This window comes from Leptodactylus fuscus, chromosome 1, assembly GCF_031893055.1.
Source record: "Leptodactylus fuscus isolate aLepFus1 chromosome 1, aLepFus1.hap2, whole genome shotgun sequence".
Classification (NCBI taxonomy): Eukaryota; Metazoa; Chordata; class Amphibia; order Anura; family Leptodactylidae; genus Leptodactylus; species Leptodactylus fuscus.
The window spans coordinates 175,291,365-175,314,939 of record NC_134265.1 but is presented as its reverse complement, the minus strand read 5'-3'; the positions used below and the strand labels follow the sequence as shown (position 1 = coordinate 175,314,939).

General features: G+C 40.6%; 1 protein-coding gene across 1 annotated transcript in view; it reads left to right on the top strand.

Annotated features, from left to right (window-relative positions):
- Positions 1-23,575, top strand: part of CNTLN (centlein) — a 267,766-nt gene that overhangs the window by 175,935 nt on the left and 68,256 nt on the right. Inside the window, exons 16-19 of the mRNA XM_075280345.1 lie at positions 2,002-2,537; positions 5,365-5,509; positions 10,801-10,885; positions 11,553-11,767. Coding sequence (XP_075136446.1) covers positions 2,002-2,537; positions 5,365-5,509; positions 10,801-10,885; positions 11,553-11,767 — 981 coding nt within the window. The remainder of the gene's footprint in view (positions 1-2,001; positions 2,538-5,364; positions 5,510-10,800; positions 10,886-11,552; positions 11,768-23,575) is intronic.

The window sequence follows — 23,575 nt, the reverse complement described above, 5'->3', positions numbered from 1 at the left end:
TACACATAGAAAGTGACCGATATATATATTCATATAAATATAAATATATATATATATATATATATATATATATGTGTATATATATATACTGGTATATATTTATATAGCTACGGTATAACGTTTATTCACATAATTATTTGTGTTATGTCTAAATGTATAGATACACTTATTACAGATAAAACTTTCACTGTGTATCTGTATATTCATTATATTTGTTAGATAAGTCCTGGTTCATACATCCATTGGATAACAGTATCTGCAACAAATGTCACTATAATCACAAATGTTGTTACAGATAATTTATTAAAATTTCATTTACTTTTTTGAAACTGTAATATGATGTGGAGTTTTTCCTGCAAACCAGACCTCTATATGTGAATTGCCCTTAAGGCACCCAAACACATAAGATCAAAGTTGGATATACTCCCCTTATTTCAATGGATTAGTTGACTTATATGCATAGGGGTGTGCTTACTATCTCCCGACAGATAATGTTGAAATTCAACATGCTTGATCCTTTGTTCTTTATGGGAAAATTAGCTGCCAGAGGTCTTATTCTCCTCTCCATTCTGAAAATACAAGGATCCTTTGCTGAACTTACTTTGCATGTGTTTGATTTAGGAGGCATAGCTATCGGATAAGGGTTCCACTGACAGCTATTGAAAGTGTATGGCAAGCTGTACATTTTTGTCTTCATCTCCTCTGGGTCGTATGTCTGTTTTAACTGGCAATATTCTTAACAACATGACAATATCATCTAGAAATAGGCAGTCTATTTGCACATTAGTAGTGTACACGAGTTGTAATAACAACAGTTAAAAAAAATTACTCCACCAATGATCCTATACAGTTTTCCTATGGATATGATTCTGTGTTGCCCTAGCCACATGTCTTGTATGTGTATCTTGTGTGGTTAAGTTCACATCAGTCATCATTTCACAGTTCTATCAGAAGACACTGGATGAAAAAGTTCTGTAAGCCCAACATTTTTTTCTGGTGGTTTCAGTTAAAAAGTACAGACACCTGACTGACACTATCATAGTGGGGTTCCTCGGGCCCTGTTTATGTCTGTTACAGAAGTGATCCACTCTAAAGGCTTTTTCAATATAGGTCTATTATAGACCGCTAGCGTCCTTTTTTCCGTGAGCAGTTTATTCCCGCTCACGGAAAAAAGAAGCGAGCTGTCCATTCTTTAGACGGATTCCACGGCTGATTCAGCCACGGCGTCCGCCTTGCGACTGCACCCTCTGGACTAGGCCCATTCATTTGGGCCTACTCCGGAGTGGGAAGCCGCGACTGTCAGAAGCCGTGGCAGGCGCATTTTGGTCCTATTCTGACATTGCTTCCTGCGTCAAAATCAGGACCAAAATACGTTGTCACTAGCCCCTTGTGAACTAGCCCTATTTGAAACTCTGTTACTAATTGAATGTCTGTGTCATAAAACTGACGTCATGTTTAGACTTATTGAGGTAGTCAATGGATGCATTATACAGAACTGATCTATGGGCGATGCTATTCTACTATGACAATGGTCAACTGCACAGATATAAAACAGTTTGTGAATACATCAGAAAATTCTATGTTTATTTTTTTCTATAATCAAATAGATTAAAAAATAGATGAACACATTGGAATACTCCTTTCATTCATTCGTACTCTACTGTACTGTATTCGGCCTCTGTTTTGAGAGAAAACCCAGCTAAAAGACAATTTTTCTCTCACATTTTGTTATATAGTTTGGCAGCCCCATTTTACAGTACATACCAGTTGTTATTCAAATGTTTTTTTCATTGAGCAGCAGAACTTTATTATGTATATGTAATGTAGCTATATACTATCCAGTCATGAATATGTTTGTGCACATTATACATAATCATATAGCGGCCTTGTTCTACAAATGTACCCAAATGCTACGATAAATAACAATAAATATAATTATATATAGGACTTTATGAAACTGCTTATCACAACCTAATGCCAAATCCCTTTGCTTTGTAATAGGTAAGTTGTTTGGAAAAAAGACTGATTGAATTAGAGGCGGTGGCAAGGAAATTGAAGGAGTCTAATGAAGAGTTAACAGAACAGAACGCTTTCCTTAAGACATCTATTCATTGCCTTCAAAAAGATGCAGATTTAAAAGCGCAAAAGCTGCAGGAAATGAATTTGGAAGTTTTGGAAGTAAACCAAACCAGAGAGGCTCTAGAGAAGAGGAAAGATGACCTGAGTAGAGAAGTCACATCCCTGAAGAAACTTTTGGCAGGCAGCAACAAGCTGAGAAGTGAAAATCGGGAACTGATAAAGCAAGTTCAGTTCCTACAACACACACTAGACAAGGCCATAGCATCAGCCCCTGCTATCCCTAAAGAAGTGAATAGGCAAGGCCGAAGAAAAGAATTGGGAACCAAGGTTAAACAAAATGAAGCCAGAAAGATCTCCCTGAGACGTCACCAGGCTTTTCTTAATCAATCTATCAAGGTTATGAGCAGCGTGTTTGAGAACTTTAGCAAAGACGGCTGGGAGGATGTGAGTGAAGACAGGTACGGCTCTCATTAACTCTGCTCTGTGGAGGGGACATTGTGCATATGCAAAGCACAGGCAAATGGAGATTGAATTTCAACTACTGTCGATTTGGTATTCAGAAAAAAACGCTGTCAGATCCTTTGAAATATCTTGGGAGGTCTTGTTCTGAGCTTATTGACTGAAATTTGCATGCAAAATTAGCCACAACTGTATGAGCAGTTGAATAGGTGCCAGGAAGCCCAAAAGAAGGCAATGCTTGATTTCTTCCAGTGATGCTATTTTCATGCAGTCATGAGGCTTGAAATTGACAGTTTGGCAGGTTGATTTAATTTGCTGGCCCTTTGCATATTCACCACTGACAGCTAAGGATTCCCAGGCAAGCCTAGTAAGTCCATTTAGTTATCTTGTGACATGTCGATCCTGGAGGAAATGCCGCCTCCCCCCTTAATTTAGTTAGATAAATTTTAAATGACCCATTTCAGCTTGCTACCAGATGTCTACAAGCTGTTTAACATCTCTTAAATTAAGACCCATCCACACTAATTATTTCATGTATGTTTTATGCACAGTCATTGTACTAACTTTAATTGAACATTTCATAAAAAAGTGCTTCTATCAAGTTAGGGCTGTTGCGTCCTCTTCTAAACGCACAAACATTTTTTTTTCTCTAGCATAGTAGTGCGGTTGATTGTTTTTTAAGTTTTTACTGTTACTTTAGATGTTTTTATGCCAAAAGTGTCATACCGGCACGGCATAAAGTGAAGGGAGCTATTGTTTGATGGAGGGTCTAAAGATTAATGTAGAAGGTAGGCATGATAAGACCTCCTAAAAAGATATGTTTTAGGGGATGTTTGAATCACATTTTTTTGGTATTAATCCCTTTCGGACATGCTAATAGTGCTGTAGATGTCTGAATTATATTTCCAGGTCTCCAATGTTTTTCATAGCTGAGATCTGGCAGCAATGTCCACAACCAATGACAGTCCAACTGCGGGCATTTAAATGTTTAGATACCTTGACCAATTGCGAGTAAATGATAATGAATATTTAATGGTATCATTATTAAGTACAGTTTGTTGCAAAAAGTAAGCCATACGAGTCTGTGAATGAAAAAAATGAAATAGTTATGGCTTTTGGAAGGTTAAAAGTAAAATATGAAAAACTCCTGTGTCAGGAAGGGGTTAATAGGTTATCCAGGTTTTTAAATTTTTATCAGTTTTAGGGTGTATTCACACGGAGTAAAATGGAGTGTAATTTGGAGCGTATACGGAGCGTTTACGTAAACGCTTCGTAAACGCTCCAAATTACACTCCGTGTGAATGCACCCTTAGAGTAGAGGGGGACCAGCGGCTTGGACCCGCACTAGTCACCTGTTGTCCAACACTAGATTCTCTTCAGTCCCATACCAGTGCCACATTTCTGGAATTCGTGTGCCTCACATGACTGCTGAGACCAATCAATGGCCTCAGTGGTTGCTGGGAAGAATCGGTGGCATACCTGAAACTGGCACATCTATGGCTGCTTGACTTTATCTGCAGCTTCCACTGTAGATAATGCTCTTTCTGCATTGGTGATCATTCTACCACACACTGAAATGGAAATATTGGCAAGTTGGCAATGATGGAAACACGAAAAGTTCTGTTTTTATAAGATTTAGCTTCTGCCTCGTGTGTATTTTACTCTCTTGACTAACACTGCAGGGTTAAAAGTTGGAGTTATGTCTTCATTCAACCTCATCTGCTATGTTACGATATTAGAGAGACAAGATAATTTTAGAGACTGCGGACACAATTACTGTATTATTCTGTAATATAGGTTAGGGCTAGATGATTATGTCCTAAATCAATATCACAATTAAGCGAACGTTTTAGCTTGATTACAATTAATGAATGATTATTTTAGGACACTCCCCTTTTTATATGGCACACAATATGCCTCTGAACTTTGGCTGTAATTTTTCAAATATCATCGATCCTTATTAGATAGCATATAGTTAGTGATATATCCTTTAGCCAGTGGCAAGGTGAGACAGGATAGTATGGATGCAAATTAATTGATAGAATCCATGAGTGTAAGTTAACAACAATTAAGTGAACAAAGCCCTATTTACAGTACAAGTTACAGAGAAGCCTGGTTTGGACCTTGAGCTGAAGATCTAACCTATGCGACAGACCAGTTGCTATCTAGGGACCACTCAGATTGACAGCTCACTGAAATGTTTCAGGCTGCCTACCTAAATGGTTGAACTGATAGCTTTTTATCATAAATGTACAAAAAGTCTTGTAAAGTGGAGGATAACAAGTCCATACAGATAAAATGCTCTACTGACCTACACTAAGGCTATATTCACATGTCTGATTATTTTTTCAGCCATGTGGTGTCTCTGAGAAAATTGGAAATGTTCTAGATTTTATTGATTGGTACCTACAGACCCTCTTTGTCAATTTATATGAATGGGTCACTGAAAAAATAGATGCTGTACAGATGCAAATTAACTGTCAAACACGCAGCTGTGTGAATACACCCCAAGAAGGAAGACCAAAAGCCCTTGGCCTTTTATTTGTGTTACAATTTACGTTCATAGAAATAAATACAGTGGATTTACTGTAAGCACCATTTAAAAGCAACAGAAGATATGACTTTTTTTTTTATTAGATAGAAATACAAAAAAATTTAACCTACAGTACACATACCCGTTTTGAGCTACTGAGAGAAACTGCAATAAGACTATACTAATAATTAGCATATTATCCCACATATTGTCATGTGCACCTTTTTATTATCACATATGTCCTGGTACGTGGATGACTAAATAACAGTTCCTCTTTTTAATTTGTTACTCAGTGATGCTGAGACTAAATCTTCAGAGAGTATGGGACAATGTATTGTAAAAACAGGACTACAAGCCACATGCTCTTCTTCAGAGGAAAGCAGCGCTATGGAAGAAAGAAACCATGAAGAACTTCCAATTGATACTTGGAGAATGAAGGTAAGAAATAGAAATAATGATGCTTCTATAATGTTGCCCACAATAATAAATCCCTCCAAATTATATGTGCCCATCCATTCACCTTTTAAAGGGATCCTATCTTTTAAACATATTTTTTTTTCTCCTTATCATGTCAGAATAGCCTTAAGAAAGGCTATTCGTCTCCTACCTTTTCCTTGTCTTCTCCAAGCCGCCGTTTGCCTGCAATCCCCATTTTTCTCAGTATGCAAATGAGCTCTCTCGCAGTACTAGGGGTGAGCCCCAGCACTCAAACAGCACTGGGGGCGTCCCCAATGCTGCGAGAGAACTCTCCAGTGCCGACTCCATCTTCTTCTGCAACGAGGTCTTCACCGCGTCTTCTTCCGGTGGTGTCTTCTAACTTCTAGTCCTCGGGCCTAGGGCAAAGCCGACTGCTCATGCCTGCGGCCACAAAAAAAATGGCTGCTTCCACAGTATTGTAAGCGGCCATTCTTTCGTGGCCTAGGGCATGCTCAGTTGGCTTGCCCTAGGCCCGAGGCCTAGAAGTTAGAAGACACCACCCGAAGAAGACGCGGTGAAGACCTCGTTACAGAAGAAGATGGAGGTGGCGCTGGAGAGTTCTCTTGCAGAATTGGGGACGCCCCCAGTGCTGTTTGAGTGCTGGGGACCTCTTTTTGACGTCTGGCAGCCGCCCCCATCCGTGCAGTAGAGTGAGACTGCCGGCAGGCTCAGTAGAGAGGGTGGGTTAGTATTGGTGACTTTCCATTTCCCCACTTCCAAAAACAGAACATCACCGAAAATCGGAAAATGTGCCAGTAATTTTATATTTTTATACATTTTTGAGTAATTATAGTAAAGGAGAGTAGGGTATTTAGCTTTTAAAGATAAATATATCCCGGACAACCCCTTTAAGCTTCAGGAGCCACTTTAGATTCTTGTTTATTCCCAAGTCCAAAATTCTATAACTTTCATAATTGTTGCATGCAGTAATACTTTTCTGTACACCATTTACACGGGAGCTCCTAAATGAAATGAAATGGCCTTGTGATAATAAATTCAATAGCTACATTCACTGTTTGCTATGGTTAGTTTATCTGTAACTTGATCTGCTTTACTATTCTGTATTACCATATCAAATGTATGTAATTGGTCATGGGGGATGTTTAATTCTGATTATAATTGATATCCTCAACCACATTTTCTGGTAGTAGCAAACTAAATACAGTTTAAAGTATACCACTCCATGTTAAACTGTTATAGAAGGTTTTTTTTTTCAATATTGTTTTATATCAAAAAGCTTGTGTTTTATCAAAATCTGCAGGGTATATATCTGCAGGATGTACGGGGGATTCAGGAGCTCTGGTTTCTTTCCCAAAAGCAGTCTTTATTGCAGCAGACAAGCTTAAAGGTACAGGTAGTGCTGCTCAGCAGCTCAGCATGTCCAAACAAACAAATGAAAATAAACACCTACGCCTCTCCAGCGGCTTACTAAATGAGTTATTCCCTCACTAACCAGGGGGTCAACCTACTGCTGACCTCCTAAGAAACAAGGTTCACAAGTAAACAAGGGGTACACATACCTACCCCTTTAACAGCGTCCTTTTTTGCCAGAGCTTTCCCAGACTGGCTGAGTGTGTGTTTCAGTCTCTCTCCTGTCCCCCACTAACCAGCACACCTGTGCTACTTACAGGGCTGTGCTGGTCTGTTTCCAAGCTGGAATGGATTGCCCTGCAGGACTGGCCCGAACTTTTACTCCAGTCCGGGACCTACAAGCTAAACACCTGTGCATACTGCAACAGTCTTGGAGAAAAGTAGCGGTTCTCCCACACTATACCCCCATATATATATATATATATATATATATATATATATATATTTCATTGGAAATTAAGAAAATGTTTTCTCGCTGTGCTAATGATTCCCCACAACACCCTAAAAATGTTTCTTCTCTTTGGGAACAGCTACTACTATTACATGGATAGGAAAAGGGAAAAACACTCTTATTCTTCGGTGATCTTTTTGATTACGACTACCACCTCCATGTATATGACTACTTCAGCTCTGCCCGGATAAATCCTCCTTCAGCTTGGAGTGTAACATAGATCCATCAAAAGCAAGAATCGTCTTTATTATCAAATCCATTAAAAACCGTAGTATACGCGCATCATACAGAAAACACACAGCGTCAGGCTGACGCAGTTCGGAAATATCTTTCCTTTTTCAAAGGCTTTGAAAAAGGAAAGATATTTCCGAAACGCGTCTGTATGATATGTGTATACTACGTTTTTTAATGGATTTGATAATAAAGAAGAAGTTTTAACTTTACTACAACAGCGATGCTGGATTTTTGCTTTTGATGGAACAGCTACTACTATACCATCCTCAAAAAAAATCTTGGTGTAAGTAAAGTATTCCTTAACACCAGCCTATGTATAGATAACATAGGATTACACTATGGACAACAGGCAACAGTCAGTTTATCACTTACCGCTACCTACACAGATCACAGAGCATGCTCAAAACCCTCTCCCACATAAATCAAGTCGACTTCAGACTACAGGTTTCTATGTCCCATTTGGCTCCTGTAAAGCTATCTCTACATGGTGGCACCAGCAGCTCAGTCAAGATGTCCCTATAACCATGTACAACATTATAATAGTAATAATAATATATTTTATTTATACTGTGTCAACGTATTCCGCAGCACTCTACAATTTGTAGGGTTCAAGTACAGACAAAACGATAAAAGGGCTCTACCAATACAAATTCATATTTAGGAAAAGAAATTGATATTGGCTCGCTATATGCATGGTTCTGCTATTTAGTTCTGTTGTTTTTTTCCATTATTTTTTTGTATGATTCCACCTAATTAGCTATGTTCAACCACCAATTGTGTGACTTTGGCAAAAACAGTTTTACTTACTTGTACTGACCTGTGGTAAGACACAGCCTATAGCCTACATGTCTATAGCTGCACTGAGAACCCTGGTGGCTGCTACCACAATCATTTGAGAGCTTTTTGATCTGGGGTTCATTTTTGGCAAGCTAGGAGCCGATGTTCCAAGTTTACTACCCACGTAATGTAACCACACAGGTGCTTATAAAGAGTATTGGCTGTTGTATAGCTTTATGCTATAACTCAGAATGCCTGTTCACACTTATAACAACATGTTTTTTTGCACTGTTTGGGGTTGTTTTCATTAAATTAGCAGTTATTCCTCCAAGATCACCCTTATGATGCAACCACACAGATGCTTATAACACATTTTGTCAGTTTTAGAGTCTTATATTATAACTAAAAGCACCCTTGGGTTCAAAACATGTAATTGAGACCATAGTCTTTTTCCAGGATGTTTCATATTTGTTTTTAACTTTTGTCTTTGAAATAAAATATGAGTTCTCTCGATGACTACTGGGCACTGTATCTGTTTTCATACCGGTCCCACAAACAACGTGTAGATTCCAGTCTGTGCATCCTTTGCTTATTCTTTCAACGCAAATGGCCTATTCATACGTCTGAATCTGACATTGATTTTGAGGTGGAATCTGCAGAGTGGATTCTTTCCTGAGTCTGCCTTCCATTGTATTCAATAGGAGCCAGAGATCTGAGCATGACCCTGAATAATAAGCTTATGCCCACCTCAAATACCTCTTTATTTCCGACTGTGTGAACTTAAGCAATAGTTCAACCTGATAAATGGAGAAGGAAAAAGTTTTCTGATCTTAGCCTTATTTTACATAAAAGTCTATGGAGAGAGAGGGGGAGAAGGCTGCTGGAAAAGACACAAAAATAACTACTGATGCTAAATGAGAAAGCTCTTTTGACAGGTCTTTCTGTTTCAATATAACACTCTACCACTGACCAATATGGGGCTATATATTAATTAAAGGGGTTGTCCCATCACAAGGATCCTATCTATACTGCTTGTTAATATGGATGTAAGACTTTTCCTAAATAAACTGCTTCAGCAAAACTGCTTTGTTTGTTCACTATCTTACTTTATTCAATTCTTTGTGGCCACAGCCCTGACCTAGCTGCTCCTGAGTCAAGTGATGTATCTGCTGCTCTCAGGGGGGAGGGAGGAGGTGCTAAGTGCAGGGAGTGAGCCTGTGTATCTAGCTATTCCTGTGTCTACACCACATGACCTAGCTTCCTGTTAGCAGATAGGGGAGAGGAGCTGCTTTCATTTCTTCTGTTCTCCCAGTTATCAGGCTAGCTAATTCAATTGTGTTCCTTATGGCAGAGACAGGCAGTCTCTGTATGTAACACAGAATGGAGTTGCTGCTGCCTGTACTTCATAGTCCAATATGGGTGGGAGGAGCTACACACACATTTGGGGCGGAGCTAAACGGCAGGTTGCATGTGAAACCCCGCCCACCAAATGATGCAAGAAACCAGGAAGAAAGAAGATTTTACAGCAGTAAAGACTGATGAGTATGTGAGGTGGGAATACCCCTTTAAGTAGAGGTAGCAGCCTCCCCTATCTCCATCCATATGTGTGAGGCTGAGCATGGACACAAGACTCTTTCCAGCTAAACAATCTGGGTGAAGGCAAAACCTTTTTCTCTAATAGGATATCTTCCAAAGTTTGTTAAATTCATCTGCACTATTCCTTTATGAAAAGTGGTTTTATAATTTAAGGTATGGTTTCTATAGGACACTTTACAGAATGTAGCTATAAAGGAGACATGATAATGTAAGTAGATACTGAAGTTACGCAAAAGAAGAAAGGTATTTGCAGTGATAACCAGCATTTTATGTACATGTGATGACTCAACCCTGTATGGTAACCTTAAAGTGGTTGTCCACTTTCAGACCAATATTGAAAAACAAATGTTATGGTTTGTATAATATAAAGTTATACAATTTTCCAATATACTTTCTGTATCAATTCCTCACAGTTTCCTAGATTTCTGCTTGTTGTCATTCATTCTGTTACTTCTAGTGGATAAAACTCTGACCATGGTCATGTGATTTACAGTCCATGGTCATGTGTTTCATGTGATTTACGGTCCATGGTCATGTGATATACACACAGGTGTCGCTCATTACAGTCACAGCACAGTAATCAGACCTGGTAACGAGCTGTACACCTGTGTGCTCATCACATGACCATGGACCGTAAATCACATGACCATGGTGAGACTTTTATCCACTAGAAGTAACAGAATGAATGACAGCAAGCAGAGATCTAGAAAACTGGGAGGAATTGATACAGAAAGTATATTGGAGAATTGTATATCTTTTTATTGTACAAACAACATGAGGTTTTGGAGGTGTATTTATTTTTTGTTTTTATGATTTTCAAAAGGTCGGCCTACCTGGCAGGGAATTCAAGAAGACAAGCCGGAAACGATACAATTTCAAATTGAAGTATAACCCACCAAGAGTGCGAGGCATGTATAATTTCACTTTAAGTCATTAAGTTTGAGACGTAACGTAACCTAAACAGATGAATAGAATAAATGTGTTAAAAGGGGGTATGGTGATAAAGAAAAACCTTTTAGATTATGTTGTAAATACAGTATATTTGATCCTTGTGGCAGAATCTATAACTTAATCATTAATACTACATTCACAATGGTTAAACAATAATGTATTGATACCCTTAAATCCTGTATCTATATGTGTAGCCAGTGTTACCTAGTCTTACAATGTGCTCTAAACTGTCTTCAATGGCAAAGATAAATCTCGGAAGGTATTACTTCTTAGATCCAGCTTGTGAAAACAGTGTTACAGGCAGTGGTCATAGCGAAAAGTAATCAAATTGGCTCTCCTCCAGATCAAAGTAATCAAAGTACACTGTCTATTAGTTAGCTACCCTCCAAGGATTCCACCTCCAAATCCTGACCAAAAAACTCTCTGTGAACTCAGCCTACGTCATTGTTCAACCCTTTAAAAAGCCTTGAAATACAACTAGTGATATTGGCTAAATCCGAGGTGCTGCTGTTACTTGCTCCTTATCAGTACACAGTTGGTTAATGGCTGACAGAAACCAAAATATTAAGAGAAACGTTATTATAATGTGCATGCCATATTCATGTTATGTGATCTTGTATTTAGTATGGAAAGAGATTAGGCCGAAAGGTTGCCCTAGTACATCACTGTCATCACTGCTGGGAAGAGTGACATCTTTACAACACCAAGTATCAGTATTACATAAAGCGAAGCAGACAGCACTTGCTTCTATGAATGAATTGAAGAAAGACAAAATAAAACTAGCATCTGAACTGCAGCTGGCACACCAAAGACTTCAGATCAGCAAGCAGATGGCAAAGGTAAGGAATGTACTTTGCTTAGCATGTAACAGGAAGATTATTACTGAAATAATTACTGTGCTTAAAGAAGACGCCACGCACATCAATATTGTGCTTTTTATGTTCACTTCTGTATTTCTGAGCCTCTAGCAGGCAGAAGAATATTAATGTAACATGCACTTTATGCCTGTCAAACAAATCAGCCTATAATTGACCTCAATGTTTTAATGTAATACTATATACTGTAATAGCACCTGATGTACTACTATAAACATTGTTTTTTAAGAATCTTTCTGCCAGTTTCCATCTGGTCACAGACACTTGTCTCCCCTGTTGTAGTCAGGAGAATGGATTTTCTCCTGAGGCAAATGCTATTTGGTGGGCAGCTGTTGTTTCTGTCGATGGTGTGCTGAGTCTGCACTAATAAGTAACAGTAGCACTACCGATTACTCACTACGGTGCAATGTCTTCTATTACTATACCTTCCACATCAGCATATATTACAGTGGCAAGAAGTAAATGCTAAATAAAAATATGCAAGAAAAAAGGTTGGGAGCAGTTGTCAGTAATTGAACCAAAAGGTCTCCATTTACAACAAGAATTAGGTTCATCTAGTTTTGTAATATTTTACAGTTTTGTCTTTTAATGAATATCTGTGTGCTGACCTTTTTGGTTTTCTTTGGATAATTTCACAAAAGTGCTTTGAAATATTCTATCAGGTTCATCTTTTATTTTTATTGATGTCCTCAGTTAATGTTGTTAGGTTTCTGCTGTCACTGGAGGGACCATTGGAAAAGTCTGCTGCGCTATTCTACCCAGTGAAGAAAAAAATTGGGGACCATTGGCACAGGTCCAACAGGATCTCTTGGTTGTTTATAGAGGCAGATTTGTTAATATTGGTATTATAGACTGCATTTTAATGAATTTGTACTGGATTCAGCAGATATGTAATGATCCATTATAATCCGTCTTGTTGACCTTGGTTTTTCCCCATTGACTTATCTTTGGTCCATCAGATTTTATGTATTATAACCTATTGGAAAATCTTTGGCAGGTCATCGTTTGAACAATAACTCTTCTTTAGAGACACAGCTTTGAGGAATACCATAAGGGTGAAGTTGAGGGTAAATGAAGCTACTCTCTGGGATCAGTCAGTGTCTCCCTTGATGGAGCAGTATTATTCCATAAAGTACACTTTAAATCTTATCTAAAACCTTATAAAAGCCTGCAATGCTCAACCGGTGGGAAAACAGGATTTAAAAGAGTCTCTAATCTGGCCCAAGGCTCGAAGGTTGTATCATAGCTATGAGGTCCGTCCAGGTTACCCCTCATAGTCTCTGTCTCTAAGTCCTTTAAAGCGACAAGGGTAATAGCCAATCTCTTGGTTTCAATTTAAAAGAACAGACACCTGATGGGATTCCATTGTAGTAAATGGGGTCTTTTGGGCGCTGTTGGTGTCTATTGTTTTAGCGGTCATGTGTCTGTTGTTTTTATCCTCCCAACAGACCAGGACAATGTAAACATGGACACAAATGTCAATACTTATTCACTCCTCCTGAGGAGAAGGAAAACTGTCTCCCCCTCCTGTCTAGAATGTTTTAACTGTGCCATCCATTCATCCTCATCCAAAATGGTATGTCCCATTTAACCCATTCGCTGCCAGGGGTTTTCAGATACTTTGCATCTCTGGTACCCAGGGCAACTTTCCTAGTTTTGAAATTGACAAATAAAAGCTAAATTGCAATGTTTAAAAATAGTAACCTCCCATACCTATATATTTTCAGAAATTAGACATCTAAGATTTCAACATGTGCAAACTTCATCATATCACTAGGGCCTACACCTGCAATGTACTGTACATATCTTCATAAAATAAAGAACTGGAAGGAACAAAGATCTGCTTTGAAGCTGGAAATGTTAAAAAAGTATCATCCTATAAAATGCAGGGATTACACACCTTGAAAAGTAAGTGCACCCTTAAATCCCATATCATTCTTGAAAGGACACAACTTGAAGATTACATGTGTCTCAATGGGTAATCAATAGCCATGTCCACCTTCATGTAACTTTGTGACAAACACAAATAATTTTTTGAAAAATGCGCTAAAGAATATAATTGCACCTAAAACTCCCATTCAATTATATATTCACACACAAAACTAGATAATAGATCAAGGTGTACACAATTAATGTATATAATCCCAAACATCAACTGCAACAAGAGCTCGTACTCAAACTTTGCTGTTATCCACTATGTTAAAAATTTATATTACACACAGAAAACTGTGACTTTGATACCAAAATCTAACTTTTTTGAGATTGCACAGCATTCCATATATTAAAATACAAATTAATATTTCATTTATACAACCACCTACATACACTTTTGCAGTGAAGAGATTGCAAACAAAATATACTTTACAAAAACTGCAAGTTGTGAGGAATTCATGTATATCATATATATAGATATGTGTATAGATGTGTATATATATATTTATGTGTATATATATATATATATATATATATATATATATATATATATATATATATATATCCTTACTAATATTATAAATGTGAAAGTTTGTGTGTTTGGATGTTTGTGAGTTTGGATGATTGTTCCTCAATCACAGCCAAACGGCTGAATGGATTGGTCTGAAATTTGACACATGCCTACAGATTGTGCAGGAAGGAGACATAGGCTACTTGCCATCTTGCACAGTCCCCCGAACTCGCCACTGCGACCGGCTAAAGTTGTGTCCGGCTTCGCTGCAGGATCTAATATGACGTCAGCGCAGCAAGCCGGCGAGCCTCCTATTGGTGGGGGGACAGCACAGTGGCCCCATAATTTGCCAGGGAAGAGTGGGCGAGGCCAGTCATCCAGTGCGCGACGAACATCATGGCAGCTGCCTGCAGCTTCAGCCCGCCGCTGCTATGCCAGCCGGGTGAACGGGGCCCGAAGCCAACATAGTACGCGGCCGCACTACCACCAGTGCCGCGGAGAGCACTCTATAGCCTGCCGAACAGCCGTCTGCAGAGGGACAAGCTCATGCCAGCTGCTGTGCTTGACACGGCATGCATTCCTCCCCGGCATGTACATGGTTAGTCAGCCTACACAGTCTCCACACCCTATACCCCCAGGACCCTAGGTCGTGGAAGGGGGGGGATTACTGCTGCCAGGGGGGAAAACGGGGGGGGGGGGGAGGCCTGGGGGGGGGGCGAGGTCATGGGGGAAAGAGGGGTAGGCCAGGTGTCACGGGGAAAGAGGACAGGGGGTGAGGCCAGGGGTCACGGGGGGGAAGCCGGCCTCACGGAGGGAGGTAGTGGGGACCAGGCTCGCGAGTGGTTGGCGTGGAAAGCCGGCCTCACAGTTGGGGGGGAGCACGGGGTTGTGGAGTCCCATTTGGGAGAGAGGGAGGTTGGGAGGCCGGGGGCGCCTTTCAGGAGGTCAAGGCAAGTCGGGGTGGCGAGTGAGGTGTGCGAGGCCGTGGGGTAAACGGGTTCCAGGTCGCCCGTGGGGCAAAATGGGGGGACTGGATACGCGGCTCCCGCAGGGCATCAGGGGGGGGCCTGGCCTGGCCCACACTTCAGGTGTCTTGCCTAGGGGGGAAGGGGGCCGCGGACGAAGTCGCGGGTATTGCTATTATATATACTTACATTACAAGTGCTGTGTTAAAGAAACATCAAAATCGCTGAAACGCGGCAACCAATTTTGTGCATGCAAATGAAATAGGGACTTACATAATAATATAATTTTCTATCCCCCTAACTAATAAAAATTTAACTCCTAATGAATAATTATAATCTCTATACCCAACTAATGTGGTAACTAGGGCCGTGTTCAGATTGGTGTAACATGGCTGCTTTATTACTCACATATTATGGATGCAAGCTCTGAAGTTCTTGCAGTTCATCATTATATATTATAATTCTAGATCGACTGGAAGTCCAAGTGGTTCATTTGTACTTTGGGTGCAAAGAAAAACACCCACTATTACACCCTTCTGAAAGCTGCCAAAAACTGGGATTTTACCGTATTTTTCGGACTATAAGACGCACTTTTTTTCCTCCCAATATGGGAGGAAAATGTGTGTGCGTCTTATAGTCCGAATGCAGCGTGTGCAGCGTCTGTGTCCGGTCTATGAGGAGCAGCACGGAGAGCAGCACGGTGCCTGCCTGGTCTGCCCCTCCTTCCCTGTCTGTGTCGCGTGTTTGCAGGAGCGAGATATGAGAGGCAGGGAAGTAGGGGCGGGCCAGACAGGTGAAGGAAGCGTGGTTTCAAGCTTGCCGAGAAAACCACGCCTCCTTCTCCCGTCTGGCCCGCCCCTCCTTCACTGCCTCTCAGATCTGGCTCGTGCAATGAAGCCACACAGACAGGGAAGGAGGGGCGGGCTAAACGGGAGGAGGAGGCGTGGTTTTCTCGGCAAGCTTGAAACCACGCCTCCTTCACCCGTCTGGCCCGCCCCTACTTCCCTGCCTGTGTGGCTTCATTGCAAGGAGCCAGATCTGAGAGGCAGTGAAGGAGGGACGAGCCAGACGGGTGAAAGAGGTGTGTTTTCAAGCTTGCTTAGAAAACCACACCTCCTTCACCCGTCTGGCCCGCCCCTTTTTCTGTTCTTGCATAGCTTCACTGCAGGGTGTCTCTTTCCATCCATGGATGAGATTAGATAGACAGACAGACAGATAGATAGATAGATGCAATATACTGTCCCTGAGTAACCCCAGCACATAGGCTGCATAGGGTGGGAACAATGGAGGGGGCTGCTCCAAGTACTACAAGTCCCAGCATCCTGTGCAACATGCAAACCTTATCCTACATCATGTAACGTGGAGGAGGGAAGTATATGGGGTGCAGAGAGACATATTCGAGATATTACATGGGTAGAAATAAGATAGATAGATAGATAGATAGATAGATATGTTCAAATCACCCCCATATCCCTAGAATACATATAAAACAAAAACATTACTGTGAAACACATACACATTTGGTATCCCTGTGTCCGAAAGCCCCCGGTTCTATTTACATTGGTGAAATATTATATTATTAGGTTATTAAATATTTCACCAATTTTTTTTCCTTAAAATTTTTTTTTTCCCTATTTCCCTCTAAAACCTTAGTGCGTCTTATGGTCCGGTGCGTCTTATAGTCCGAAAAATACGGTATATGGTGACATTCAATGGGTGAAAATTTGTTATCTGTCAGAAATGTTTTATACATTCATCTCTAGCGATAATTATTATTGCTATTATTTTGGCGTGAAACGAATATCGCTAGAGAAGCAGTCTGAGTATTTTACTCTGTAAAGATTAGGCATGGACAGGACAGGGTCAAATGAAACTTTATGATGCCTTTTAGTGATGAGCGAGTAGTATTCGATCTAATACCTCAGAGGCATAGGAATGGGTGTAATCGGCCGAACACTAAGGGGTTGAACGCTTCGAATATTCGATGCGTTTAACCCCGTGGTGTTCGGCCAATTACACGCATTCCTATGCCGGCGAGGTATTCGATCGAATACTACTCGCTCATCACTAATGACTTTGTTTATCTGTTGTGTAAGTGTTTGATGCAACTCTTTTGGAGTTGCAATAAAGATGATGGTAAACGTCTGGGTCACAGCACCAATAACTTCCTGGTTATGTTCCGAGGGATATTGCATAAAAATAGCCCTCTGATTAGTCTCAGAGGGGTATTACATTATTCATCCATTTGACAATCAGAGATCAAAAGTATAGTATGCGCTATGATTGATAGGAGAGGGGATAACATGGACAGAAGTCCATACTACACCTCCCCCTGGAGTCACATTCAGGTTATGCACAGACCAGGATTAGCTTACATTGTCTCTGCAGTATGTAACTGTGCCCCCCCTCCTCCTCCTCCTCTTCCCTCTTCTTCATGAAGTTCAAAGATGCTGCCTGAGGAAGGAGGGATAGGACACTTTAGAGCCCCATATCTCAGGATCTCATAGGGCTAAAAAGGTGAGCTTGGATTTATTTTAAGTTCTTGATAGCTCTTACAGAGTAATTTGCTGTTAAAAACGCCGTTAAGAATCTGCATTGGGATTTCAATGCCATTTAGTGTTTTCATCAGCAAATCGAAGGAGATTCTCATCTCATTGAAATTAATCCAAGATCATCTTCATAGCCTTAACCGATTCTGAGAAATTGTCATTAGTACTAAAGAAGTAATAAATATGTCCTCCGCTACAGAATTGCCACCCTGGCTGGATATATAAATACGTGGTTGGCAGGGAAAGGGTTAAAGCAGTACAGTTCCATATAATAATAGCATATTGATAATTGCAAGTTCAGATTAGAAAACATTACATAAGTGCAAGTCAACAGGCTCCCTTTTCAGTATCTTACTGCGATGCTACAGCATTACACCCATTACACTATACTTCAAACTCCCCCCGAAGGTGCCATGCAAAAAGAGCTATAGAGTCAGGGTCAGTTTTGGGTGGACTCTAAGACGAAAAAGAAAGTTTCCACCCTTTGAATAAGATACCCCAATCCCCTTTGGGTATAGAGTTCAATGTCTGGACCTTTGCCTTGCTCTCAACAGCACAATGTTGGGACTAGAAACTTGTCTTCACCTTGTGCACCTGAGGAATTTATTGGGGTGACTGTAACATGTTCTCCGAATCAATATTATGATAAAACCATATTTCTTTGTAGTGTGGCCGACTAAGGGCAGACTGTGGTTTGTTTGCCACATGGCTCTTTCAGCCATTGCTTTGAGTGTAAACAAAGGCCTGTGTATGTGCCTCTCATGCAAACAAAGGGTTTGATCAACCAGAAATATTGCATTCCTGTGATCAAGAAGAAAAATACATGACTGAAAATATAAAACTGATGGTCTGTTCATCACACCTACTGATCTGAAATTCATGACCTGTCATTATTTTATTCTTATGCAGAATAAAGCTATGCGGGTGTTTCTTCTCTTGCTGGTGCTTCACTCCCATTGCTCTCCATAATTGCTGCTGAGTTCTCCCCTCATTACATAAATGATATCTTCCCTTTTGTCACACTTTATCTGCAGCTAAGGACAGTTATCTTGAGCAGAAAGCAAAGCCCCAGCAGGGGAAGAAACGCTCCTAAAACCCTTTCCAGTTTTTTTTTGTATAAGAGTAAAACACTCATTTTCATGAAAATTGAGCTGCAATGCAGAATAAGAAAAGCATCTGTGGAAAGCTTAGAAGCAGTGTTACAAGCTACTACCATTAGTTTGACACTAAGTTTCTTGATGACACACTCCCTTTAATGGAGGGCTTAAAATGTATTCTTGTTCTTGATTTCCTACTGTTATATGTTATCTGCAGTGTCTATAGGTACCAGATGGCACACACAAGCCAATATTTTGAATTGAATTCTTTTTCACATCTTTATTTGTCATTGACTAAGCTCATTGTTTTGCATTTTTCTATAGCATAATTCATTTACAGTATATTTAGTAGATTTAGTTCTCCTAAGGTAAGTGGCTTCTTTAAAATCGTTTAAATGAGCTCAAGGGAGTAAACTCTTCTATGGAACATGGCACACTTTGTTTTCAGGTTTATTTGTACCAACATACGTGTCTTTCATATCCAAATCTCAATGATCCCCAAAAGATTGTTTTCCTGGCAGCAGCCAGAATATTACAGACAGAGACAGATGTTTTTCCAGTCAGTACTTTTTAATCCACTAAAAGTTCCTCAGGGCAGTATTACATGTAGATGGTAGATTTATAAATATTCCACAAGTTTTAACACAGATTTTGTAGTTTACTCAACTTGACGGATGGGCTCGTACCTGGTTCCCAAAATTTTGTTGGTTACTTTACAAACAAATTATATTTTATTCTTACATGTTACTTTGTGTTTGTTAAAATTGATACTTTTTGTTGTTAAATATCTTTAGTATATGTACTACACTATTTCTATGCATCTATTTTAATGTTTTGTTTATGAGCTCCATGATACACACAATATGGTTCCATGTTTTCATAGAGGCAATTAGGCTCTTAACCCCTTCCCGACATCCGCAAGGTGTTTAAACATGGCAGCCGCTCGAGAGCCAGGCAGCCACCATATCCACCGGGTGTCTGGTTTTTTATACAGAAGACGCCCGGTGCTAATGCCCGGGATCGGTGTGGGCATTAACTTCTCTAGCACCTCGGCCAAAGCTGAGGCACCATTTTACTGGCGGCGTGTGTGAGCCGTCATTTTTCTGGAAATTGCCAAGCCCAGAGAAAGCTCCATACCTCGACAAGCCCCATAAAAGAAGAAAGATTACTGGAAACGTTTCAACGAAGTCCAAGAAAGTCTTTGCAGCAAGCTAGTCATGAGGTAGGGATTTCAAAATCATCAGTCCATCGCATCATGAAACGTCAGTGGAGAAGTTACATTCCAAGATTAGTCCATGCTCTTAACCCCTTCCCGCCGATGGCATTTTTTGATTTTCGTTTTTCGTTTTTGACTCCCCTCCTTCTAAACCCCATAACTTTTTTATTTCTCCGCTCCCAGAGTCATATGAGGTCTTAATTTTTGCGGGACAATTTTTTCTTCATGATGCCACCATTAATTATTCTATATAATGTACTGGGAAGCAGGAAAAAAATTCAGAATGGGGTGGATTTGAAGAAAAAATGCATTTCTGCGACTTTCTTACGGGCTTTGGTTTTACGGCGTTCACTGTGCAGCCAAAATGACATGTCCCCTATATTCTGTGTTTTGGTATGGTTCCAGGGATACCAAATTTATATGGTTTTATTTACATTTTGACCCCTAAAAAAAATTCCAAAACGGTGTTAAAAAATTTTTTTTTCTAAAAGTCGCCATATTCCGACGGCCGTAACTTTTTTATACATAGGTGTGCGGGGATGCATAGGGCGTCTTTTTTTGCGGGGCCGGGTGTACTTTTTAGTTCTACCATTTTCGGGAAATGTTATTGCTTTGATCACTTTTTATTCAAATTTTTATCAGAATTAAAACAGTGAAAAAACGGCGGTTTGGCACTTTTGACTATTTTTCCTGCTACGGCGTTTACCGAACAGGAAAAATATTTTTATAGATTTGTAGAGCGGGCGATTTCGGACGCGGGGATACCTAACATGTATATGTTTCACAGTTTTTAACTACTTTTATATTTGTTCTAGGGAAAGGGGGGTGATTTGAACTTTTAATACTTTTTATATTTTTTTTATATTTTTTTCTACTTTTTTTTTATTTATTTATTTTTGCATTTATTAGACCCCCTAGGGGTGTTGAACCCCAGGGGGTCTGATCACTAATGCAATGCATTACAATGCTAATGCCTTTGACAGCAGCGCCGGAGGGGTTAATGCCTCCGATCGGTCCGGGGACCGATCGGAGGCATTAGAGCCGGTTGTCTACTGCTTAAAGCAGTAGACACCTGGCGGCTATGACGGCCGCCCGGCTCCCGGGCGGTCGCCATAGTTACAGACCCGACACGCGCCGTACTATTACGGCGCATGTCGGGAAGGGGTTAATGACGATGATCCAGACCGAAGAGTACAGTATTGCGAGTGGTACTTGGAACGATGTAACGAAGATGCACACTTTCTCACAAAGATTGTGTGGAGTGATGAGGCCACATTCAAATTAAATGGTTCGATTAACAGACACAATTGCACCTACTGGGAACCTGAGAATAACACATGGTAGTGTGGAAGTGCCCCATCTTTCTTCTTTTGTGGGGCTTGTCGAGGTACGTGGTCTTCCGGAACGCTTCTTATGGACGTCCTGAACAGTTCCATTAGCTTCAAACTTATCTCTAATTCTAGTGATGGTAACTCGTGTAGGTGGTTCTTTGTTAAACTCCCTCCTAAATTGTCTTTGCACTTCTACTGCGTTTTCATACTTCCAGTAGCATTTTAGAATACATTTCCTTTCTCCAAAGTCAAGTCTGTATGCCATCACTCGGTTTAATGGGTTCAGTCTGTAAAGAAAGAATAAATAATTGAGTTATCAGCTGCTAAAATGTGTATACATATTTTTGGGACACCCTGTATGTATGTGTATATATATAATGTTCATTCATGTCATCCCCCTAGAACACATATAAAGTACTTAAATACTATGAAACACCTACACATTAGGTATCCCTGTGTCCATAAACGCGCAGTCTGCAACTCTATTAAAATATTTTTCCCGTACGGTAAACACCATAGCAGGAAAAAAAGTCAAAAGTTCAAAACCGCCATATTTTTCACTGTTTTGCCTCTGATAAAAAAAATTAATAAAAAGTGATAAAAGCAATAGCAATTTCACAAAATGGTATAACTAAAATGTAGACCTGGTCCCACAAAAAAAAGACACCTTATGCATCCCCGTACACGGAAGTATAAAAATGTTATTGTTAAAAAGCACTGGAGAAATCAAAGAATATTATTCTCACAGTGTTCCTGGGTGTCTCCAGGTGATAAAGAGCTCTGTGAAGAAGGTGGATGATAGCATCATCCACCCCAATCTCAGCCGATAGGCAAACTGGAGGGGTCCATAGAAGAGCTCACTAGAGGTCGGAGATGTATCAGAACCAGTCTCTCTAGAATCCTCATCAAGTGGAATGTCAATGCTATAGGTCTGTAGCCGTTGAGGTCCATTGGATGAGGTGTCTTCGGAACTGGTACCACACAAGATGCTTTCCATAGTTGTGGTATCACTTCCAGCTTCAGGCTCATATTGTATATATGTGTAATAACACCACACAGCTAGTCACCACACACTTTAAGAACTCTTGCGCTTATTCCATCGCATCTCTGACCTTGTCAGCTTTAATTCCTCTGATTTCACTACACACTTGAGATTCAGTGAAGATCAGATAAACTCGATTGATATGAGCAAACAGCTGGGAAAAAAGCATCCCATTCATTTCTATGGGTAGCGCATGTATGCCGGCTCCCAGTGGCGTAACTAGGAATCGCCGGGCCCCATGGCGAACTTTTGACATGGCCCCCCCCCCCCTCCTAACTGACACCGAAGACCTTGACCGACCGACACCCCCCCCCCTCCCACGCCGCATTCCTGCGCGCTCTATTATGTTCCTCAGTGGCCCCTGCACATAGTATTACACCCCATTGTGGCCCCTGCACACGGGATTATGCCCCATAATGAACACCCATGAACAATTATTGTACTCTGGTGTATTTTCAGACCCCAGAGTATAATAATTGGAGACCGAGGGGAGATACAGACATAAAAAAAAAAGTTACTTACCTGTCTCCGGCTCCGCTGCAGTCTTTGGTGGTGTTGGCCATCTTTAATAACGCAAGGATGTCACATGACATTTCATGCCCTCCCTCCATCTGCCCCCAGTTTCATGTCCTCCCTCCATCTGCCACCAGTTTCATGCACCCCTCATCTCTACCCCCATTTTCATGTCCTCCCCTCCATCTCTGCCCCTAGGTTACTGTTGCTCCTCAATTGCTCCACACCACACATACATACACACTCACACACAGACACACTCACACTCTCCATTCTGCATCTCACAGCCCCCTCCCCTTCAGTACAATACAATACAATACACAGAGCACCCCCTGACTACTATTAGACAGTCATTAGTAACAGCAATTGCAGGCAAGTCTGAATACAAACAATGTGTAGAGTACTGATCCATCTACTGACACCCCCCTCCTCCTAATACACAGATCTCAGTGCACTGACCTCCCCCTCCTCCTAATACACAGATCTCAGGACACTGACCTCCCCCTCCTCCTAATACACAGATCTCAGTACACTGACCTCCCCCTCCTCCTAATACACAGATATCAGGACACTGTCCTCCCCCTCCTCCTAATACACAGATATCAGGATACTGTCC